A 24,557-nucleotide genomic window follows, 5' to 3' on the forward strand; every position below is an offset into this window, starting at 1 on the left:
ATTGGCAAGTGAGAATAATTTTATTTATTTATTGTTTTAGAAACAATACGTTTTCTTTATTAAACAGGTACTCTGTACTAGTGCCACACATATGATAACTCATTTAATTCACTCACAACTCTAAGACAAATATCCTCCCATTTTACTTAAAAAGCAACTGAGACACTGAAAGATTAAATAACTTGCCCAACTTCATTCAGTCAGTGCTGCGCCCATCTCAAAAATATACACTGGAATCAACCATAAAGCTGGTTAACAATACAGATGCCGACACATCTCCAGTGACTGCCATTAGTCATGGGATACAGGTCACAATACAGGTTAAGCCCTGACTCCAGTTCTAGGCTACCTCAGTTTAGAATTCTGAGCACTGTGTTTGGTAGTTGTGTGATCTTGGGGCACTTATTTCTCTGTGCCTCAGTTTCCTCATCTTTACAACAGAGAATAAGGAGATACTTTTAAGGAGATACTTCATTGCCTTTTTCAACCATATTATGCTATCCTCTGACTGACCCAGATCATAGTCTACAAATGAAATATGATACTATTTAAAGATTCATGTTTGGTTGAGGGGTGGGTTTGAAATTTAGGTTGTATAAAAGAATGACTGCTTTGGGGACTGAAATCTTGGAAATTTTCCTAACTAGAGAGATGGTATTCATCTTAAGCTCCCTTTCTACTTAAAATAGTCCTGTAATAGCTGTAAAGAAAGCCAGTCAAACGTTTATTATCTGACTCTTTGGATGGAACACAGAATTTGTGTTCAGAAGATATCATTTTTTAAAAAATATTCACTAGTTTCACCTCCAAGTTTTTTCTATTTGTAGCTCAGTTGCATTAAGTGTGATCTTTTCACTTCTCCAAATGTCGCTGAACCCTGTTGTCCTTATGCTCTGGGCTCTCTTGTGAATGGCACCAGCCCTAGAGGATACTATGTTTGAATGTGTGTTAGTTGTTCAGTTGTGACTGTCTCTTTACAACCCCATGGACTGTAACCTGCCAGACTCCTCTGGCCATAGGATTCTCCAGGCAAGAATACTGGAGTAGGTAGCCATTCCCTTCTCCAGGGGATCTTCCTGACCCAGGGATCAAACCTGGGTCTCCTGCACTGCAGGCAGATTCTTTACAGTCTGAGCCACCAGAGAAGCTAAAACAGTTGAAGTGGAATATTTGGACAGAGGGGAAGGAAAGCTCTCTAGAGATAGCTTCTTGCCTCTTTTCCCTGCTGCTGCTGCTGCTAAGTCGCTTCAGTCATGTCCAACTCTGTGTGGCCCCATAGACGGCAGCCCACCAGGCTGCGCCGTCCCTGGGATTCTCCAGGCAAGAACACTGGAGTGGGTTGCCATTTCCTTCTCCAATGTATGAAAGTAAAAAGTGAAAGTGAAGCCGCTCAGTCGTGTCCGACTCTTCGCGACCCCATGGACTGCAGCCTACCAGGCTCCTCCATCCATGGGGTTTTCCAGGCAAGAGTACTGGAGTGGGTTGCCATTGCCTTCTCTGCCTCTTTTCCCTAGGATGATTGAATTATTGTGATTTTATTACAGACGCTGAAAAGACTATCCACCAAGTATAAGGCAGATAAAACCTATCCTACAACTGTGGCTGAGAGGCCCAAGAATATCAAGAAAAACAGATATAAGGATATTTTGCCCTGTAAGTTTCATTTCTCCCTTTAAACTTGTACCTTTTCCCCAATTCAATCATCTTATCTCTTTTTACCCACTGGTTGCTATTCCTAATCCTGGATCATGGCTTTGACAAATTAATTTGTACTGTATACGACTACAAAAGAACATTCATTCATTCATTCACTCTTCAATCACTTATGAGCATCCACTATTCACAGTGCTAGTTCCAGACTTACAGATGCCCTCTGACCAAATCCTCTTAATTAGTCTTTCTTTTGTATTATAGATGATCATAGCCTAGTAGAACTGTTCATGATAACCTCTGATGAGGATTCCAGCTACATCAATGCCAACTTCATTAAGGTACATTGAATATTCTGTATTTCTCCAGGTACTTAAAAAAATGGGGGTGAGGTGGGGGTGGAGGAATACTAGACGAGAAGAAGAGTATGTTTTTTGTAGTTACCCCCATGCAATTTCTGTTCCCCTTTAGGGAGTTTATGGACCCAAGACTTATATTGCCACCCAGGGACCTTTGCCTACAACTGTCCTGGACTTCTGGAGGATGATTTGGGAATACAGCATCCTGGTAAGTGCAGAGTTGCTTTTGTTACTATATTCCTTAGTTCTTTGAGATGTGGGGCATAGGGTGGTAGGATAAGTGACTGAGGTTTCCTATGTATCAGAATCATTGCTTTTTGGGGTCAGTTGCTAGAATTTTGGTGTTCAGGCAACTTTTAGTCAACATCACGAAGTCATTATTGTTAATGGAAATAAAAGTTCTCTTCCTGACAGTCTCATTTGTTAACAAGAATTTATTGATTTGAATAGAGAAAAGGGAAGTGAGGACAGAGAAAGAAGAGTAGGAGCAACATATTATAATTTATTAGGATTTCATTTTTGGTTATAAAACAAAAAAAAAGAATGACACTTTTGGACTTTGGGACTCATGTATTAACTGCTTTTCTAACTGTATCAGTGTTTTAAGTCTCTGTCTATTTTATCGCCCTAGATCATTGTTATGGCGTGCATGGAGTTTGAAATGGGAAAGGTGGGTTGCTATTTAGTAAACCTAAAGGAAAAAAGAAAAAGAAGGGGGAAACTTGGTAGCAGAATTTTCCTTAACTGTGACTTAGTAGACATGTATGCTCATCTTCCTAGTCTTCAATTTGGGAATGCCAGATGATTCTCAAGGCTTTTTTTTTTTTTTAAACCCGTGAGAACCTCTTTTGCCCATTTCCCTGTGTTTTAAAATAAAAATAAAGTATACTTTTTAAAATAATAATTCATTTTCCTGTTGTTATTAATCAGATATTTTAGACTGCCAGTCAGGGCTCCTTTTGTGCCACTTGGCATGGCCTTCACTAACCATGTATGGCTGGTGAGCACTTGAAATATGGCTGGTGTGGCTGAGGAACTCAGCTTATCTTAATGCATTGAAATTTAAATGCATTTAAATTTAAAGAATGATATTCAATTCAGTTATTGGAAAACCTGATTTGGAACAACTTGGGTATGTGAATCTTTTTCAACCATAGATTTTATGAAATCTAAATGGAAACAAAATATTTCCAATGAAAATTTAGCATAGTAATTGAAATGTGCTTTAAATATAAAATATATACTAGATTTTGAAGACAGTTTAAAAATGTCCAATATCTAATAACCATTTTAGATTGATTACAACTTGAAATTTTTTTTATTGGGCTAAGATATATTAAAACAATTAACCCTACTATTTTTTTCATTTTTGAATGTGGCTATTAGAAAAATCTTAATTATATATGTAGCTCATATTATATTTCCATTGAACAACACTCTTTGAACCTACTGTTGCCATTCTGAATTGATACAATTCCAATTAAAACCAAGGGAACTTGGGGTTTCAGTTAGCTTGTGTAGCTTTGTTTTGATCCTTTTGAAATACTGAAAATGTCAGATCCCTATTTCTACTTTTTGAGACTTCCAGAAAGTCTAAAATTGGTATATCCTTTAAGGTTTGTTTTCCCATCTTTGAAAAATTCAGACTTGTGTTGAAGTCCAAGGGCATTAGAAATTCCTAACCTAGGGTAAAGGACACTGCTGAATTTGCTTCTGAATGGCGGATAGGGTTTCATTGTCCAGGAAATACTAGAATATATGAAAGGAAATTGCCACCTTTTGCTTTGTGCAACAGAAAAAATGTGAGCGCTACTGGGCTGAACCAGGAGACATGCAACTGCAACTTGGTCCTTTCTCCATATCTTGTGTAAGTATGATGTCTATTTCCATTATGGCTGAGCAGATGCTCCAGAACCTACTTTATAGAGAGTAGTTTTTGAATATTAGTCTTTGAAATAACTAATATTTTGATTTACTTCTTAGGAAGCTGAAAACAGAAAATCTGATTATACAATCAGGACTCTAAAGGCCAAGTTCAATAGTGTAAGTATAGAACACTAAGGGTAAACTCAAAGCCTACAGAGACCAGGCAAGGAAACGTATGTGTATATGATGCAGTCTGGATATATCATAATAGGGGATGGAGGAGCCTTTGATGTTCTGGATAGACCATAATATCCAAAAGAGACCTTTGGTGTAATCTGTGTTCCCCAACCTATTTCACACCAATGGCCCACATATAAAATGATATTATTTCTAGGGTGAATAGAGGCTGGGAACCAACTTGAAAGCTCAGACTCCTCTGTTTCTCTAAGGCAAAGGGATTTAGTACCTCAGCCTGCCTGTGACTCATTTAAAGGATGCCAGTTGGGAAGCTCTGGTTTGGACCATTTTCACATCTACCTTATCTTGTGAGTAGATAGGGAGAGGCCAATAGTGAGTGACCTGAAATTACTTATAATTGTTCTTACAGGGCATGTGGTCTGTAGGGAAGAAGATTCCACAAATTGCAAAAAAGATAAAGATGCTACTTAGTAAGACAGAGTAATTTTGTGATAGAATGAGGTGACATGCTAATCTTGAACTCTCCTTTTATTCTGGTTATTTTTATAGGAAACTCGAACCATCTATCAGTTCCATTATAAGAATTGGCCAGACCATGATGTGCCTTCATCTATAGACCCTATTCTTGAGCTCATTTGGGATGTGCGTTGTTACCAAGACGATAACAGTGTTCCCATATGCATTCACTGCAGGTATGATGCTGTTGTATGAACCTTCTCCCCAGAATAAACCAAATATCACATTCAGGCCAGGACTCCTGCTTTTAACCAAAGGAAGACTGACTTTGTTGGAATTTAAACCTTACATAGATGTAGGTTCCTAATTTGAGGCCCATTTTTTCCAGTCAGTCAGAAAGGAATCAAGTTTAAAAATGAGAATGATTGAAAGAGAAAGGTCAATAGAAGAAACTCTGATAAATTCAACCTGAGAATGACTTTTTTTCCTGATAAATTACTTGTGAACAGCACAGCTGTAGAGACATTTTGCTATGAGAACTTGCCTAAGACCTGTCCTGAGATGTGGTGTAGTCTGTGGCAACTGAAAAATGTGTTCTGGGAAATGGTAGAGTTAAGACAGTTTCATGGTCTCTAGATTTCTTCTTCCTCAAATCTGCTGGTGAAATTTTTCAGCTATGATCCACTCTCTGCAACTATACATGCTACTGTGATCTTTCATTTCAGCGCTGGTTGTGGAAGGACTGGTGTTCTCTGTGCTATTGATTACACGTGGATGTTGCTAAAAGATGGGGTGAGTTTTTCTCAATAGGCACTTGCTATTTTCTTAACCTTGTTACTTTCAGACTTAGAAATTGTCTGGTTCTTCAAAACATCTATCTTTAAGATTCTAAAATATTCGCTTGTAGATTGGCCTTGTCAGACGATTAACTTAGTTCCTAAATTGGTGGTTCTCAAAATGTGGTCCCGAGACAAGCAGCATCAGTATCACCAGGGGAACTTGTTAAAAATGCAAACTTTTGGGCCCCACCTCAGATGAACTGAAGCAGAAACTCTGGAAGGGGTGGGGCCAGCAAGTTCTCCAGGTGCTTCTGGACAGAAGTAGTTTTGGTAACCACTGTCCTAAATCACAGTTACCCTTCCTTTAGCCCGGTAACTTGCATTACAGAATTTTGCTGCTTTCTGTCAAACCTTAACATGAATCAGTCATAGGTATACATATATCCCCTCCCTTTTGAACCTCCCTCCCATCTCCTGCCCCATCCCACCCCTCTAGATTGATACAGAGCCCCTGTTTGAGTTTCTTGAGCCATACAGCAAATTCCTATTGGCTATCTATTTTACGTATGGTAATGTGAGTTTCCATGTTACTCTTACATACATCTCACCCTCTCCTCCCCTCTCCCCATGTCCATAAGTCTATTCTCTATGTCTGTTTCTCCATTGCTGCCCTGTAAATAAATTCTTCAGTACCATTTTTCTAGATTTCATATATATGCATTAGAATACGATATTTATCTTTCTCTTTCTGACTCCCTTCACTCTGTATAATAGGTTCTCGGTTCATCCACCTCATCAGAACTGACTCAAATGCGTTCCTTTTTATGGCTGAGTACTATTCCATTGTGTATATGTACCACAACTTCTTATCCATTCATCTGTCGATGGACACCTAGGTTGCTTCCATGTTCTAGCTATTGTAAATAGTGCTGCAATGAACAATGAGACGCATGTGTCTCTTTCAATTTTGGTTTCCTCAGGGTATATGCATAGGAGTGGGATTGCTGTGTCATATGGTGGTTTTATTCCTAGTTTTTAGGAATCTCCATGCCATCTTCCATAGTGGCTGTATCAATTTACATTCCCACCAACAGTGCAAGAGCATTCCCTTTTCTCCACACCCTCTCTGGCATTTATTGTTTGTAGACGTTTTGATGATGGCCATTCTGACCGGTGTGAGGTGATATCTCATAGTGGTTTTGATTTGTATTTCTCTAATAATGAGCGATGTTGAGTACCTTTTCATGTGTTTATTAGCCTTCTATGTGTCTCCTTTGGAGAACTGTCTGTTTAGGTCTTTTTCCCACTGTTTGATTGGGTTGTTTGTTTTTCTGGCATTGAGTTGTATGAGCTGCTTATATATTTTGGAAGTTAATCCAAGTTGTTTCATTTGCTATTATTTTCTCCCATTCTGAGGGTTGTCTTTTCTCCTTGCTTTGAGTTTCCTTTGCTGTGCAAAAGCTTTTAAGTTTAATCAGGTCCCACTTGTTTACTTTTGTTTTTATTTCCATTACTTTAGGAGGTGGGTCATAGAGGATCTTTCTTTGATTTATGTTGAGTGTTCTGCCTATATTTTCCTCTAAGAGTTTTATAGTTTCTGGTCTTACATAGAGGTCTTTAATCCATTTTGAGTTTATCTTTGTGTATGGTGTTAGGAAGTTGCATTCTTTTACATGTAGCTGTCTGGTATTCCCAGGACCATTTATTGAAGAGGCTGTCTTTGCCCCATTGTATATTCTTGCCTCCTTTGTCAAAAATAAGGTACCCATAGGTGCATGGGTTTATTTCTGGGCTTTCTATCTTGTGCCATTGGTCTATATTTCTGTTTTTGTGCCAGTACCATAGTGTGTTGATGACTGTAGCTTTGTAGTATAATCCGAAAGCAGGAAGGTTGATTCCTCCAGCTCCATTCTTCTTTCTCAAGACTGCTTTGGCTACTCGGGGTCTTTTGTGTTTCCTATGAATTGTGAAATTTTTTGTTCTAGTTCTGTGAAAAATGTCATTGGTAATTTGATAGGGGTCACATTGAATCTGTAGATTGCATTTGGTAGTATAGTCATTTTCACAATATTGATTCTTCCTAACCAGGAACATGGAATATCTCTTCATCTGTTTATGTCATCTTTGATTTCTCTCATTAGTGTCTTATAATTTTTTGTGTACAGTTCTTTTGTCTCCTTAGGTAAGTTTATTCCTAGATATTTAATTCTTTTTGTTGCAGTGGTGAATGGGATTGATTCCTTAATTTCTCTTTCTGATTTTTCATTTTTAGTATATAGAAATGCAAATGATTTCTGTGTATTGATTTTGTATCCTGCAACTTTGCTAAATTCACTGATTAGCTCTAGGAATTTTCTGATACTATCTTTAGGGTTTTCTATGTACAGTATCATGTCATCTGAAAACAGGGAGCTTTACTTCTTTTCTGGTCTGGATTTCTTTTATTTCTTTTTCTTCTCTAATTGCTCTAGCTAGGACTTCCAGAAATATGTTGAATAATAATGGAGACAGTGGACACCCTTGTCTTATTCCTGATTTTAGGGGGAATGCTTTCAGGTTTTCACCATTGAAAACAATGTTTGCTGTAGGCTTATCACATATGGCCTTTACTATGTTGAGGTAGTTTCCTTCTATGCCCATTTTTTGAAGAGTTTCAATCATAAATGGGTGCTGAGTTTTGTCAAAGGCTTTTTCTGCATCTATTGAGATTATCATATGGTTTTTATCTTTCAATTTGTTAATATAGTTTATCACATTGATTGATTTGTGTGTACTGAAGAATCCTTGCATTCTTGGAATAAACCCAACTTGATCATGGTGTATGAGCTTTTTGATGTGTTGCTGAATTCTGTTTGCTAAAATTTTGTTGAGGATTTTGGATCTATGTTCATCAGTGATATTGGCCAATAGTTTTCTTCTTTTGTGTTGTCTTTGTCTGGTTTTGGTATCAGGGTGATAGTGGCCTCATAGAATGAGTTTGGAAGTGTTCCTTCCTCGGCAATTTTTTGAAAGAGTTTTAGAAGGATAAACATTAGCTCTTCTCTAAATGTTTGATAGAAATCTCCCGTGAAGTCATCTGGTCCTGGGCTTTGATTTTTGGGAGACTTTTGATCACAGCTTCAATTTCAGCGCTTGTAATTGGGTTGTTAATAATTTCTATTTCTTCCTGGTTCAGTCTTGGAAGATTGAACTTTTCTGAGAATCTGTCCATTTCTTCCAAGTTATCCATTTTCTTGCCATATAGTTGTTCACAATAGTCTCTTATAATCCTTTGTATTTCTGCATTGTCTGTTGTAACCTCTCCTTTTTCATTTCTAATTTTGTTGATTTGATTCTTCTCTCTTTTTTTCTTGATGAGTCTGGCTAAAGGCTTGTCAATTGTGTTTATCTTCTCAAAGAACCAGCTTTTAGTTTTATTAACCTTTACTATTGTTTCTTTCATTTCTTTTTCATTTATTTCTGCTCAGATCTTTATGATTTCTTTCCTTCTACTAATTTTGGGGTTTTCTTGTTCTTCTTTTTCCAGTTGTTTCAGGTGTAAAGTTAGGTTGTCTATTCAATGTTTTTCTTGTTTCTTGAGGTAGGATTGTATCACTATAAACTTCCCTCTTAGAACTGCTTTCACTGCATCCCATAGGTTTTGAGTTGTCATGTTTTCATGGTCATTTGTTTCTAGAAAGTTTTTTATTTTCTTTTTGATTTCTTTAGTAACCTCCTGGTTATTTAGAAACGTGTTGTTTAATCTCCATGTGTTTGTGTTTCTTACAGTTTTTTTCTTGTAATTGATATCTTTGCTCATAGCGTTGTGGTCAAAGAAGATGCTTGATATGATTTCAGTTTTCTTCAATTTACTGAGGTTTGATTTGTGACCCAAGATGTAGTCTATCCTGGAGAATGTTCCATGTGCACTTGAGAAGAAGGTGTATTCTTCTACATTTGGATGGAATGTCCTGAAGATATCAATGAGATCCATCTCATCTAATGTATCATTTAAGACTTGTGTTTCCTTATTAATTTTCTGTTTTGATGATCTGTCCATTGGTGTGAGTGGGGTGTTCCCTCATTATATTTTTAACTTCAGACATTTGATTACCCAGTGTGAAATCATTCTGAAGAGTTTCTTCAGTATTTCATAGGCTCTAAGTAATAGTGCAAGTGATGAAAAACCTCGTTAGTTTTAAAAGTGCATTCTTTTTTTCTAGATAGGAACAAAGGAGTAAGATATTTTTTTCCTTTTATTTGATAGATAATTCCTGAGAACTTCAGTGTTTTTAGTTTGATCCAAGAAATGCGAACACAGAGGCCTTCATTAGTTCAAACTCAGGTATGGACTATGGTGAATAATATAACATGTCTGAGTCTGGTTCCATCTCTTTATTTAGTAACAGCAAGGCATCCAAAAATAGCTGACTGCTTTACTATCAAGGGTTTTGGTCCATTTCCACTTCCTCTGACTCTGAATATCCCAATATTTTTCCTGTATCCCTTGCCCTGGACCAAATTCCTTTCATTCCTTATATTTTATTGTCTGTTCAGAAAATATTAAGAAAGCAAGACAATATTTCTTACAAAGGATATTGAAAAAAATCTACAAACTATTTGACCTATTAGAAAGAAATAGCTGGGTCAGGTTAACCTGAAATTTTGTGGTGGTAATTCATTTCTGAAACCATACAAAATTAGAGATTTGTAATTTCTTCTTCAGGAGGTGGTAACAGAATCTAGAGAATTATATTATTTTCTTCATTTTAGAAAATAATAAAAAATTTAAAAATCATCCGTAATCCTGTCACCTAGAGAGAGTCACTGTTACTATTTTTCCATAGTTTTTCCTAGTCCTTATTGTATGCATATTTTAAAAAAATTTTAAAAACTCCATAATTACAATAATATTATATATATGATTATATTTGTATCATAGTATAAGATTAACCCACCCCAGAGTGCTCATACCTATTCATTCCATAAGAAATGCTTTCCACCTGTTCTCTCTTCTCCAGCTCACATTCTACCTCTTAGGTGAAACATTCCCAGCCCAAATCTCTCACATTCTATAATACTTCAATACCCATGTATATGTTAACTCACTCAGTCGTGTCCAACTCTTTGCAACCCCATGGACTTCTCTATCCATGGAATTCTCCTGCCAGGCTTCTCTATCCATGGAATTCTCCAGGCAAGAAAACTGGAATGGGTGGCCATTCCCTTCTCCAGAGGATCTTCTGATCCCAGGGATTGAACCTGGGTCTCCTGTATTGCAGGCAGCTTCTTTACCATCTGAGCCACCAGGGAAGCCCAACACCCATATTTTATCCATATTTCAACACCAATAATTTTACCTATATTTCTAAATGGTCTCCATCTTTAAGATAGAGTTTAGCATTTGCCCATTCATTCTTTCATCAAACATTCATTGGTTTTTATTAGGTAAGAGACTTTATTCATGGGCTTCTGTGATGACTCAGGGATAAACAATCTGCGTACAAAGCAAGAGTAGCAGGAGATGTAGATTCCATCCCTGAGTTGGGAAGATCCCCTGGAGGAGGGAGTGGCAAACCACTCCAGTATACTTGCTGGGAAAATCCCATGGACAGAGAAGCCTGGTGGTCTACAGTCCATAGGGTCACAAAGAGTTGGACACAACTGAAGCAACTAAGCACACAGCACATTTTTGCATAGTTTGTTAGAATTATTTCTTATTGCTAAAATAGTAAGACCCTAGTGTTTAAAGCCAGAGAGGGCAATGGCAACCCACTCCAGTACTCTTGCCTGGCAAATCCCATGGACAGAGGAGCCTGGTGGGCTGCAGTCCATGGGGTCGCTACGAGTCAGACACGACTGAGCGACTTCACTTTCACTTTTCACTTTCGTGCATTGGAGAAGGAAATGGCAACCCACTCCAGTGTTCTTGCCTGGAGAATCCCAGGGACAGGGGAGCCTGGTGGGCTGCTGTCTATGGGGTCACACAGAGTTGGACATGACTGAAGCAATTTAGCAGCAGCAGCAGCAGTGTTTAAAGCACTTACAAATAAACTTGAACACAGGTTTAGAAGTAAAATAATTGACAATGGCACTTTAGATATTTTTATGTAAAAGTTGTAAATCAAAGGGAAAAAGTTAAGAGCTATTATAATATAAACCTTCTGTTTGGCCCACACAGGTTTTCCACTAATAGTTAGTGGAAAAAGAGAATTCTTTTTCATGTGTATGACTGTAGGTGTTTTCTATATTCAATCTTTAGGGGGGACAGTTTATGTGAAATGAAAGCATTGACTGGTTTAAGGTTGTCAGACTTAAGAGAAGGCCAATCCATGTAGATGTATAAAGATTCCAGGAAGTATGGAACCTAATTGTATAACATTAAACTATATTAGTGAATCAATAAATAAAGCCATATATCATTTCAGAGAAAGTCCATTTCAGGCCTATCTCTAAGAGTTGGAAGACAGCTGACATAGTTTTAAGTTAGCTTTCACATTTTGGCATTATCAACAACTATTTGGACAAATAACTTACCTGCTGTAGCTGCTTTTTCTGATACCGCTCTAACCAGGAAATAGCACTGTAACCAGATGAGTGCTTCCTGTCTGATTTTCCTGTCTTCTTTAGAAAAAACTGAAGAGTTGGCCAATGGCTGTGTTGGATGATACAGACTCTGCACTGTTATCCTGCTACAATTATTTTTGGCAAAAGTTATATTTTGTTTGTGTACGATTGTGTGAAGTGTCATCGAAAAACCTGAATAGGCCTGTTTAGATGAAAAATAGATCCAAAAATCAAGTGCTTGAGCAGGTACAGAGGCAAAAGCAAGGTAGTAAAAACCCATAAACCTGTAATTATAGCGGTCTCATTTCTCTGCGGTGGAATTCCTTTATAACCACAAATTTCCAAACTCTATTTAGTGGTCTAGTTTTCTTTGGTATCTTTGCTAAAACAGAATTTCAGCAGCTTGATCCAAATGCACTAAACTAAGAGTCAAAGGTTCAGGTACTAACCCAAGACATTGAAATTACTTCTGAATGATCTCAGACAAATCGTAAACAGGGATATCAACCTAGTTACTTTATAGATTAACTGTGAGAGTCATATTAAATAACACATCTTGAAGCTATCTATTAGCCATCAACAACATCAATCTACCTTTTCCCAGAAGAGATGAATTACCCCCCAAATATGCATCTGGAATGAAACAAAAACAATTTTTTTTGGCCATATGGCATGCAGAATTTTAGTTTCCTCACCAGGGATCAAACCTGTGCCCCTTGCAATGGAAGAGCAGAGTCTTAACCACTGGACTTCCAGGGAAGTCCCTGAAATGAAAATTTTAAAGTGTGAGCAAACAAAATTAGAGGGAGGATAGTGGAAGGAAAGATAAATAAGAAAGTAGGGTTAGAATATTAAAAGCGTGCCGCAAGGTCCTTGTATATTACCTAGCGGTAGATCAAATATTTAGCTGTTTCTAGCATCCTAAAAATGCTTTGAAACCTGACATGGGCTGCACAGACATAAAGCACTATCATTAAACTAATGTTTCAGGTTTGCTATACTAGGATTTGATTGGTGTTCATACTCCTGAGATTCTGTTAGTTCACCAAGTTTTTGTTTATTTTCATTTGTTCCGGTTTGCGATGCTCTTCAGCAACAGTATGAACTGGTCTACAATGCTGTATTAGAACTATTTAAGAGACAGATGGATATTATCAGGGATAAACACTCTGGAACAGAGGTACATTTTAAATTTGATGTTTTGTAAAAAAAATGTCTTCATGTTGATTTTGGTCAAAAGATCTCAGATTAGTTGCAGGGCGACTTATAATTTATCATCACAACTAAACTGGAGTGTCAGATGTGCATGCGGCTGCACTGTAAATCTCCTGTGAAGAAGGACAATTTAATTCAAGTACTTTAACTTAGAAAATTAATGTCTTGGTTAACCTTTTGCATACCATTTTCAGCTCAATTTAGAAACCATAGGAGTGGGAGAAAGGACAAGCATATATTCTGTTTTCATGTTCTAGACAGTTGTGTGGCAAGTTAGAAGTTAGAGTGACAATTATAAAGTGAAATTGTAGTTGAGTACTTTACATGATTTTTCAGGTTACTCAAGCTTCATTTTGATGGCATATGTATCATCAAATTTTGAGAATATTTTAGAATATCCAAAGGATTCTTAGCTGAAAATGTTGGATATAAAAACGATTATGATTTGACCAAATTCTAATCGAAAAATATTGAGCATTCTAGATAATGTTATTTTGAGCTCATTGCAAAAACTGATGTCAAATATTTACTAGGAATCACGAAGTATTAGATTCTGAACAAACCTTAATAAGACAAAATTATTGATTTACCTTCCAGGGTGTATGTAATATATACAAATTAATTAAAATTTAAACACCACATTTTATATTATGCATCTGAAAATATTCACCGAGTACCTATTGTTTTCACAGTATTAGGAATACAAAGTATATAAGATGTGACTCTCACAACTCCTATCACTTGAATGATGAACCATTTGGAGTGAAAAAAAAAATTAAGAAAGTATTGAGGCTAGAGAATGAACTATGCAATCCTATAGTGAATGTCAGCTCCATAGAAAAAGTATGAGAGAAGGAGATGAAAACGAGAATATAGTTGCCAGACATTGTTACTTATATCCTGCTCATGCCTACTTCATTGGCTAGTACTCCCAAAACAAGTTTAAATAACAGAAGTGATTCCATGACCTAATTTTAGTGGACGAGATTCTCATGTTTTACTACTAACTGTGATGTTGATTTGATTGGAGTTATTTTATTTATTTGTTTATTTTATTATCTTGTTTGGCTGTGCTGGGTCTTCATTGCTGTGTGAGGGCTTTCTCTAGTTGTGGCAAGTTGGGGCTACTCTCCGTTGCTGTGTGCAAGCTTCTCATTGTGGTGGCTTCTCTTGTTGCAGAGCATGGGCTCTAGGTGCATGGGCTTTATAGTTGCAGCTTGCAGGCTTTAGAGTATGGGCTCAGAAGTTGTGGCACAAAGGCTCAGTTGCCCCATGGCATGTGAGATTTTTCCAGACCAGGGATTGAATCTGTGTCTCCTGCATTAGCAGGCAAATTCTTCTGGACCACCAGGAAAGTCTGATATATATCTTTTAATTGTTTAAAGGAAGTATTAATTGACTTCTATTTTATTAAGAAATTTTTTTGGAAAGAATGTTGAAGTCTATCAACTGTATATCTTTGCATTTATAGAATGATCACATGGATTTTCTCCTTTGACATGATGATACAGTCATATCCTTGCTCTTAGAATAAAACCTTCTTGAACAAAGAATATTCTCCTAACATGCTGTTGGAGTATGTGGGTTAATATTTTAGGTTCCAGGAAATGTCAGAACTCAGATATAGCCCATGGCTCCAGACAGTTGAGTTGTTTGGAGTGTGCTCTTAGTCAATAAATAGGAACATATGAACATGGTTCAACCTCCCACAGAAGGAATTGATTAACATCAGCCAAGGAGGACTTCTGTTTCTGGGAATAGCAAGTGAATATACTTTTCCCTATTCTTTCCACTAAATGCAACTAGAAACCCTGGACAACATACATATAAAATAAATATAAGAAGACTCTGAAAGATGGAGAGAAGACAGACGATCTAGGAACATTGGGACCCAAGGAATGACATGAAGATGAGTTCCTTGAGTTTTCCTTTTCTTCACATATCACAGATTTGGAACTGAAGAAACCAAGAAATTGGAAGTGCCAACAGTGCAGACAACAAAAAACTAACAAAATCTTGCTCTCTCTAGTCAAAGAACCAGGAAAGGGGCAGCTGAGCAAACCAGAAAACTTTTAAGATACTAAGTATTTTCCTTCAGTCAACACCAAAGAAAAAAATGGCCCCCAACCCCACCTATGCCAACAGAGAAGCAGAGAGCCTAGATTTCCATCCTCACAAAAATGGTGATACAGAGAAGGACAACAGGTCAGCTATAAATACTCTATCAGAAGGACAGTGTTATGTGTCATTCTTGTGGTCATTCTAATAAAGAAAAATATACAATCATTTAAAACAAGAAAAAGTCAAGTAAAGAGCTAGGAGTTTTATTTCCACTGGCCTGCAATGAGCTTTCCCTGCAGTGTCAGTGGAAACCAGGTGAGGAGCCTGAGTTTCTACCTGGCAGTAACCTGGTACCCTCATGTCTCTCCACTGATGGAGTGTCAGAAGAGGCCTAGTGGAGAGTCAGGACTTTCAACATCATCCAGCAGTAATGAGACCAGCCAGACCATGGTGTCAATAGAGACCACCTGGAGAGCCTCTCCCGTGGTGTCTCCCTTCAGGTGTTAACAGAGACTGTGAGAAAAGTGGTGGAGATTGAATCCACTTGGCAATGGCAAGGCAGTAATGAGGTAGCACCCCCACCCTTCTTCTTTCCCCTGTCAGAATGGATTTTTAAAAGCTATCCCAGTTAAAAAGGGAATAATATAACAATACAAAAATATCTAGATTTCATGTGAAAAATCACTTGTCATACCAAGAACCAGGAGGATCTCAAACCAAATGAGTAAAAGACAGTCAACAGATGACAACACTAAGATGACAGAGATGTAAAAATTGTCTGACAAAGATTCTAAAGCAGCCATGATTAAAATGCTTCAGTGAGCAATTATAGGCATGCTTAAAACAAACGAAAAAATAAAAAGTCTCAGCAAAGAAATATAAAGATCTTGCAAAGAAAGAGAAGATATAAAGAAGAACTGAAAAGGAATTCTACAGTTGAAAAATAACGGTAATGGAAACAAAACAGCTCAGTAGATGGATTTAACAGCAGAGTACAGGACACAAGGAAAGAATTAATAAATCGAAAGACAAAATAGAAACTGCCCAATTTGAGCAATAGAAATAAAGTAGACTAAAAAATAAAATAAAAATAAAATATCAAGCTCCAGGAAACTAAGTGACAATAACAAAACCCCTAGCATTAGTGTCATTGATGTCCAAGGAGGAAAGGAGAAAAAAGGCAAGTCTAAAAAAGCACTGAAATTCTCATCAAAAGTAAACTTGAGAAAACTAAATACAAAAAGTCTAGGAAGCAGTCAAAGAAAAATGATATTAACTGAAGGGGAGAAACAATTAGAATGAAAATTAATATGTCATCAGAAAACATGGGGGCCAGTAGGAAGTGGCACAGTATTTTACAAGCACTGAAGGAAAAAAGCTTGTCAACAGATTTCTACATCCAGTAAAAAATATCCTTCAAGAATGAAGGGGAAATCAAGACACTCTCAGATGAAGAAAAACTAAGGGGATTTTTTGCCAGTAGATAGACCTACCCTAAAAAAAATGCCAAAGGAATTTTTCTAAATAGAAAGGAAAGGAAAAAATAAAGAATATGGCAAGCAACATGGGTAAATATAATAGGTTTTCCTTTTTCTCTTGATTTTTCTAATTTATTTAATGATCAAAGTGAAAATTGTAACACTGATATGGTTCTATATGTATTAGAAGAACTATTTAAGACAACTGCATAATGAAAAAGGAAGGGTTAGACACATAAAGGGAGTAAGGCTTCTGTATTGAATTAGTAAAACAGTAATACTTACAGACTTTGATAAATCATGAATATATGGTGTAATTACTAGAGCCACTCCTACAAAAACTGTACGAAGATATATTTTAAAAAACATTATAGGTAAATCAAAATGAAATTCCAAATATGCAGGAAAGAGAAAAAGGCAGGAAAAAGAAATGAGAAATGGAGAACAAACAGAAAACAACAGGTAAAGTTGGAGACTTAAGCTCTACCGCATTAATAATTACACTGAAAGTAAGTAGTACAAATATACCAATCAACAGACAGATTGGCAGAGTGTATTGAAAACATGACTCAACTATATGCTGTTTGTAAGAAACACATTTCAAATTTATAGGTTGGCTTAAAATAAAGGATTAGAAAAATCTATATCCTGTAAACATGAATAAAGGGAAAGCAGAAGTAGCTATATTAATATCAGAGAGACCTCAGAATAAAGAGTTATTCTCCCACAGAAAGGTAGGGATATTGTAAAATGATAAAAGGGTCAATCCACCAATAAGATGTATTTAACAATCCTAAGTGTGTATGGACCAGACCTGCAAGATACGTGAAGCAAAAATTGATAGGATTAAAAAGAACAATAGGAAAATCCACAGTTATATTTGGAGACTTCAATACCCTTCTCTCAAAATTTATAGAACTCAGCAGGAACTGCACAAGAATATGTGAGAACTTAATACCACTACCACCAACTAACAGGATAAAATTGATATTTATAGGAGTCTCCACCTAACAACACAAGAATATACATTCTTTTCAAGTGCTGATTGAACATATACCAAGGTGGATCACATTCTGGGCCATTAAACAATCTCAAAAATATGAAGAATTGATATCATATAGAATGTATTCTCTGAGTTCTATGGAATCAAAATCAAAGTTGATAACAGAAATGTAACAAGAAAAGAACCAAGTACTTGGAAATCACATAAGACTCTTCATTGAGTCAAAAAAGAAAGTTTAAAGAGAAATTTCTGAAAAACACATTGAACTGAATAAAAATACGAAAATACCACATATTAATATTTGTCACACAGAGCTCCAGGAGTGCTGAGAGCAAAGTTTATAGCACCCTAAATGCATACATTAAAAAATTGTTATTGTTGTCGTTTAGTCACTAAGTTGTGTCCAATTCTTTTGTGACCCATGGACTGTAGCCTGCCAGGCTCCTATGTCCACGGGATTTCCCAGGCAAGAATACTGGAGTGGGTTGCCATTTCCTTCTCCAGGGGATCTTCCTGACCCAGGGATTGCGACAGAGGAGCCAGGCAGGCTCTAGTCTATGGGGTTGCAAAGAGTTGAACACAACTTAACGACTAACGACTAAATAGCAACTAACATATATATATACACATATATGTATTAAAATACAAATATATATATGTATATATATATCACATCTTCTTTATCCATTCTTCTGTTGATGGACATTTAAATAGCTTCCATATCTTAGCTATTATAAATTATGCTGCTATGAACATAAGGGTGCACACATCTTTTCTTCTTTATTTGTTGAAAACAAGTTTCTTTTTTTTAAAAAAAAAAAAGTTTTTGAATTATATTTTTGTCTGGATATATGCCCAGGAGTGAGATTGCTTGATTTTATGACTTTAGTTTTTTGAGGATCCTCCATACTGTTTTCCATTGTGACTGCACCAACAGTGTAAGAGGGCTCCCTTTTCTCCCTACCCTATCCAGTATTTATCTGTAGACTTTTTAATGATGGTCATTCAGACTGGTGTGAGGTAGTACCTCATAGTTTTGATTTGCATTTCTCTCATAATTAGCAATGATGAGCATCTTTTCATGTGCCTTTCGGCCACCTGTGTATCTTTGGAGAAATGTCTATTTAGGTCTGCCCGTTTTTCGATTGGATTGTTTGGTTTTTTGTTATTGAGTTGTATGAACTGTTTGTGTGTTTTGGAAATTGAGCCTTTGTTGGTTGTATCACTTGCAAATATTTTTTCCCAGTCCCTAGGTTGTCTTTTTGTTTGTTTATAGTTTCCTTTGCTGTGCAAAAGCTTGCTAGTTTGATTGGGTTCCATTTATTTATATTAGGTTTTATTCTATTGCCTTGGGAGACTGACCTAAGAAAACATTGGTACAATTTATGTTGGAGAATTCTCTTCTAGGATTTTTATGGTGTCATGTCTTATATTTAAGTCTTTAAGCCATTTGGAGTTTATTTTTGTGTATGATATGAGGGTGTGTTCTAATTTCATTGTTTTACATTCAGTTGTCCAACTTTTCCACTATGACTTGCTTAAGAGACTGTTTTTCTCCATTGTATATTCTTGCCTCCTTTGTTGAAAATTACTTGACTGTAGGTGTGTGGGTTTATTTCTGGGCTCTTTATTCTTCTCCATTGTCCATATTCTGTTTTTGTGTCTTTTTTCCATTTTTCAGTTGGTTGTTTTCAAGTCTTAGAAGTTCTCTAAATATTCTGGATATTAATCCTTAGCAGATATATGTGTGTTGCCCTTTTACTCTGTTGATTTTGCACTTTGATGCATATAAGTTTTTAATTTTCATAAAATCCAATTTGTCTCTTTTTTTTGTTGTGTTGATAGTGCCTTTGGTGTCATATATATGAAATAATTGGCAGACCCAATGCCATGAAGCTTTCTATGTTTTCTTCTAAGAGTTTTAGTTTTAGCCCTTATGTTTAGAAAACAATCAATTGCTCTTTCTATGAGTTTACTGTTAGGCTCTCTATTGTATTCCATTAATCTGTATGGCTGTTCAATGTCAGTACCATATTGTTTTATTACTGTATGTTTGTAGTACCTCTTGATAACATGAAGTTTAAGTCCTTCATCTTTGCTCTTCTTTTTCAAGATTGTTTTAGCTAGCCAGAGTCCCTTGAGATTCTGCATGAATATTAAGATGAGGTTTTCTATTTCTGCAAAGGCACCATTTTGATAGGAATTGCACTGAATCTGTAGATTACTTTGGGTAATGATATTGTAACAATAATAATATCATTCACTTCATAAACATAGAACATCTCCTCTTTTATTTTTTGTCAGCAATGCTTTGTAGTTTTCAGCATATAAGTCTTTCATTTCTTTGGTTAAATTTATTCCTTAGTATGTATATTTTTGATACTAATTGCTTTTCTAATTTTCTTTTCAGATTGTTTATTGTTACTTTATAGTAATGCAACTGGTTTTTGTGTGTTGACTATATATTCTGCAACTTTTCTGGATTGGTTTATTAGGTCTTGCAATTTTGTGTGTGTGTGGGGGAATCTTTCCACATATAAAATCATGTCATCTGCAAATGAAGATAACTTTACTTACTTCTTTTCCATTTTGATACCTTGTTTTTTTGGTGCCTAATTGCTCTGGCTAGACCCTCCAGTACTATGTTGACTAAAAGTGGTAAAAATTGGCATCCTTGTCATATGCCTGATTTTGGGAGAAAGGTTTTAATCTTTCACCATTGAGTCTGATATTAGCTGTAGGTTTTTCATATATGGCCTTTATCATATTGAGGAAGTTCCCTTAAATTCCCAGTTTATTAGAGTATTTTTATCAAGAATTTGTCAATTTTTTCTGCATCAATTGATATGATCATGTGGATTTCTTCCCTTTAATTCTCTTAATATGGTATGTTACATTGATTTCTTATGTTGAAGATTGTTGCACAAGATTCCTTGCACTCTGGAAATAAATCCCAGGTGGTCAAGGAGTATAATTCTTTTCCTATCCTGAATTCAGTTTGCTAGTATTTTATTGAGGACTTTTCATTAACATTCATGAAGAATATTGGTCTGAGGCTTTCTGTTGCTTGTAGCATATTTGTCTAGTTTTGGTAACAGGGATTTACTGTTCTCATAGGGTGATCGACTTGGCAGTGTCATTCAATTTTTAGGAAGAGTTTCTGCAGGTGTTTATTCTTCCTTAAATGCTTGGTAGAATTCACCAGTGAAGCCATCTGATCCTGGACTTTTCTTTGTTGGGAAAATATTTGATTACTGATTCAGTCTACTTACCAGTTGTAGATCTATTCAGATTTTGCATTTCTTTCTGAGTCAGTTTTGGTTGATCAAGTGTTTCAGGAATTTGTCCATTTAATCCAGGTTATACAATTTGTTGGCATACAATTGTTCATATTATTATATATATTTATCTTTAGCACTTTTAGTCTTCTCTTTTTTCCTTTGTCTGTCTAGTAAAAGGTTTGTGAATTTTTACTGATCTTTTCAAAGGATCAAATTTTGGTTTTGGTGGTTTTCTCCATTGCTTTCTTAGTCTCTATTTCATTGATCTCTGCTGTAATCTTTTAATATTCCCTTCCTTCAGCTGGCTTTGGGTTTAGTTTGTTCTTATGCTAGTTCCTTAAGGTGTACAGTTAAGTAATTGATTTGAAATCTTTCTTTTACACATTTACAGTTGTAAATTTACCTCTAAGAACTGCTTTCACTGTATCCCATATATTTTGGTATGATGTATTTTCATTTATTTCCAAGTATTCTCTCATTTCTATTGTGATTTCTCCTTTCACCAGCTAGTTGTTTAACATAGTTTAATTTATACATATGTGTGAATTTTCCAGTTTTTCCTCTGTTATTCATTTCTAGTCTCAAATCCGTTCTAATTGAAAAAGATACTTTGTGTGACTTCAATTTTTTAAAATTTATTAAAGCTTGTTCTGTGGCCTAATATATGGTCTATCTTAGAGACATTCTTTTAGAGAATGTTCCATAAATGTTCAAGAAGAATGTCTGTGTTGCTAGGTAGAGTGTTCTATAAGCGTTTGTTAGTTATTGTTTTACGTGATTATCTACGTCTGTCCTCTATCTCTTTGTTGATCTTCTAATTGTTCTATTCATTATTAAAAGTGGAGTATTAAATTCTCTGTATCAGTTTACTAGGCTTACTGTAACAAGTACTGTAAACCAAGGGGGGGCTTAAAACTCACAGTTCTGGAGTCACAAAGTCTAAAACCAAGGTGTCATCAAGGCCATGGTCTCTCTCTCAGAGCTCTAGGGGAAGAATTTTCCTAGCCTATTCCTATTTGTTGGTGTTTCCAGCAATCCTTGGTGTTCTTTGGCTTGCAGATACATTGCTCCAGTCTCTGTCTCCATCATCACACCATATTCTCCCTGTGTTTTCTCTTATAAGGACACAAATCATTGTATTAGGGCCCACTATAATCCAATATGATCTCATCTTAAATTACATCTGCAAAAATCCTATTTCCAAATAAAGTCACATTCACAGATTTCAGGGATTAGATTTCAACATATCTTTTTGAAAGTCACAATTAAACCCATTACAAGTGGAATCTTATCACTGCTGACTTTTTAGAAAACATATTTAAACAGTTCCAAAGGCAGGATATTTTTTACAATTGCTGGTAGCTTGGATTCCATGAGTCACAGTAACAAATTTCATAATGTGATAATTGCTATGAAGAAAATAAAGATCGAGAGTGTTTGGGCAGGTGGATGGGAGTGTGATTTTAGGTTGAGTGGTCAGGGAAGGTTTGCTTATGTAGGTGACATCTAAGTAGAAAATAATTACTTTAGAAAGAACCAACCATGCAAAATGTATTGAGCAAGGGTATTTCAATCAGAAAGAATAGTAAAAGCTTTGAATTGGAAATGAATTTGGTATACTTAGGGAATGGCAAGAAAACCATTATAGCTGGAGAACAGTAAGGAAGAAAAAGATGGAGCAAGCACGAGGACATAACATAAAAAGCTGAGATGATGAAATTTCTGAAGGTACAACGTTTTTGAGAATAAAGTTGTATTTTAAGTAAACAACGTTTTAAAACTTTCACATATGAAAAGATGATGCTATAAGCAAATCCTTCTTAATCTCCATAACACTATTTAATCTTTTGTTTTGATCCTTTTGATCTCAGTATGTGAACAAGTTCTTGCTGCATTAAATATTTTGGAAACTCATATGATTCTTTATGAATTATTTTAAATCTTTATATTTTCTGAGAAATAACTTTTCAGTCTTATGAATGTTAAAATCTATCATTACCATCACTTCACTAAAAATCAATCTCTCACTTCTCTTGAAGATTCAAGCAAAGGATTCAGTTTTTGAGCAAAATCCAAACCTAAAAGCAAAATCTTATTCTCCTAATTTACCAAAAAGGTGAGTATAATTTAACACATATAATGTTGTCTAATTGTGTCTGGGAGGAATATCTCATGTTTATATCTCATCGTGATGCTGAGAAGAGGATATGGGAAGAGGCCTCTTTGGAATATGGTATCACCATTACTTTATTTCTGTTTCAGTAACATAAAAGAAGCAAAAGTGATGAACCAACAGAGCAAAGGAAGGATAAGGGTGAAAAGTGCAGAAGCTTCTTCCTTTGACCTCAGGACTTCTGAAATAAATGAAAAGGAAGGGTTAGTCATGCACCCTGCTAAACAGAGCAGTTCTTTAGAGTTTTTGGAAATGAACTGTGGTTGTAACAAAAATGCTGACACAACCATGAAATGGGAGACAAAGGTATTCCCAATAGCTGGGGAGCCTCTTCAGAAGCATCAAAGTTTGGACTTGAGTTCCATTTTGTTTGGAGCATATCCTAAATCTAAACCTGTAAATTCAGCAGGAAGATATTCTAATTTAAAGGTGCCAATACTGCGGACCAAATCAACTCCCTTTGAATTGATGCAACAGAGAGACAGCAAAGAGTTGGACATAAAGGGAAATTTTTATTTGGAATCTCAACCACCCAATTCTTGTCTTGATCAGGCCCAAAAGGTGATGCATGTTTCTTCAGCAGAACTGAATTTTTCACCATCACATGACTCTAAGCATCAAATGTGCAATGCTGCTAAGGCAAAGCAGCATGACTCTGGTGCTTTTAATGAGCATTCTTATATGTCTTTAGTAGAAGATCCTTATTTTCCACCACTGTCTCCAAGTAGTGCTCATTCTAAGATGTCTTTTGATTTACCTCAGAAGCAAGATGGAAGTGTTCTACCTTGTTCTTCACTGTCAAAATCGTCTACAACCCTCTTTCCTTATTACAATTCACATGATTCTTTAACACTGACTACTCTGACCAATTTTCCCCCACCACTGAACCAAGAGACAGCAGTAGTAGGTAAGTTATTTTTAAAAGTTAGTATGGCATTTTAGATTTTACTTTTTTCCTGTAAGATTTGGTTTCATCTCACCTTCCCCCTTATCCTTCTCTGCTTGCCTCTCTTTTTTCCTCTTCCTCAAAAAAAAGAAAAGAAAAATTCCATGAAACAAGCAATAGCAGAGGCAGTCAGATCTAGTACAGGACCTATGCCAGCAGGCATGCTTCTAAAGGCAGCAATCCTCATTCCTCAACGTGTCTGTCAAAAGTCCACAGTTTATCCTTAGCATGCAGAAACAACTTCCAAAAGAACATCAGAAAAGATTCGATCAACAGTACTACATGGTCACTCAGAATTTTTGTTGGAGAACCATGTGGCTATACTAAATTGAACAGAGTGCTAAGAATTGAATTCTCTTCCTGCAGGAGTTGGAAGAGGAGGATTTTATTTCCTTTCGTCCTTTTATAGAGGCTTCCTTGGTGGTTCAGACAGTAAAGAATCTGCCTGCAATGCAAGAGAACTCGGTTCAGTCCCTGGGTCAGGAAGATCCCCTGGAGAAGAGAATGGCTACTCACTCCAGTATTCTTGCCTGGAGAATTCCATGA

General features: G+C 36.2%; 2 protein-coding genes across 16 annotated transcripts in view; one reads left to right on the forward strand and one right to left on the reverse strand.

The window, feature by feature from the left end:
* The window catches only part of LOC145507281 (uncharacterized), a 96,838-nt gene that overhangs the window by 54,491 nt on the left and 17,790 nt on the right, over positions 1-24,557 (reverse strand). The window contains exon 3 of one of the 8 annotated variants that reach the window (XR_014054742.1): positions 23,115-23,246. The exons of the other annotated variants lie outside the window; for them this stretch is intronic. The gene's annotated coding sequence lies outside the window, so the exon portion shown is untranslated. Of the gene's footprint in view, positions 1-23,114; positions 23,247-24,557 lie in introns of those variants that run through there. 8 annotated transcript variants of the gene reach the window in all.
* Positions 1-24,557, forward strand: part of PTPN22 (protein tyrosine phosphatase non-receptor type 22) — a 59,725-nt gene that overhangs the window by 19,432 nt on the left and 15,736 nt on the right. For 3 of the 8 annotated variants that reach the window (XM_081493469.1, XM_081493475.1, XM_081493474.1), the window contains exons 2-13: positions 1,545-1,653; positions 1,915-1,991; positions 2,122-2,217; positions 2,641-2,679; positions 3,805-3,876; positions 3,993-4,052; positions 4,623-4,765; positions 5,255-5,321; positions 9,555-9,632; positions 12,948-13,034; positions 22,932-23,008; positions 23,155-23,972. In XM_081493469.1, the coding sequence (XP_081349595.1) occupies positions 1,545-1,653; positions 1,915-1,991; positions 2,122-2,217; positions 2,641-2,679; positions 3,805-3,876; positions 3,993-4,052; positions 4,623-4,765; positions 5,255-5,321; positions 9,555-9,632; positions 12,948-13,034; positions 22,932-23,008; positions 23,155-23,972 (1,723 nt within the window). The remainder of the gene's footprint in view (positions 1-1,544; positions 1,654-1,914; positions 1,992-2,121; positions 2,218-2,640; positions 2,680-3,804; positions 3,877-3,992; positions 4,053-4,622; positions 4,766-5,254; positions 5,322-9,554; positions 9,633-12,947; positions 13,035-22,931; positions 23,009-23,154; positions 23,973-24,557) is intronic. The other 5 variants (XM_081493470.1, XM_081493471.1, XM_081493473.1 and 2 more) reach the window with 5 other exon arrangements.

The sequence above is a fragment of the Giraffa tippelskirchi genome, chromosome 5 (genome assembly GCF_054371585.1).
Source record: "Giraffa tippelskirchi isolate mGirTip1 chromosome 5, T2T-mGirTip1v1.2.pri, whole genome shotgun sequence".
NCBI classification, from domain to species: Eukaryota; Metazoa; Chordata; class Mammalia; order Artiodactyla; family Giraffidae; genus Giraffa; species Giraffa tippelskirchi.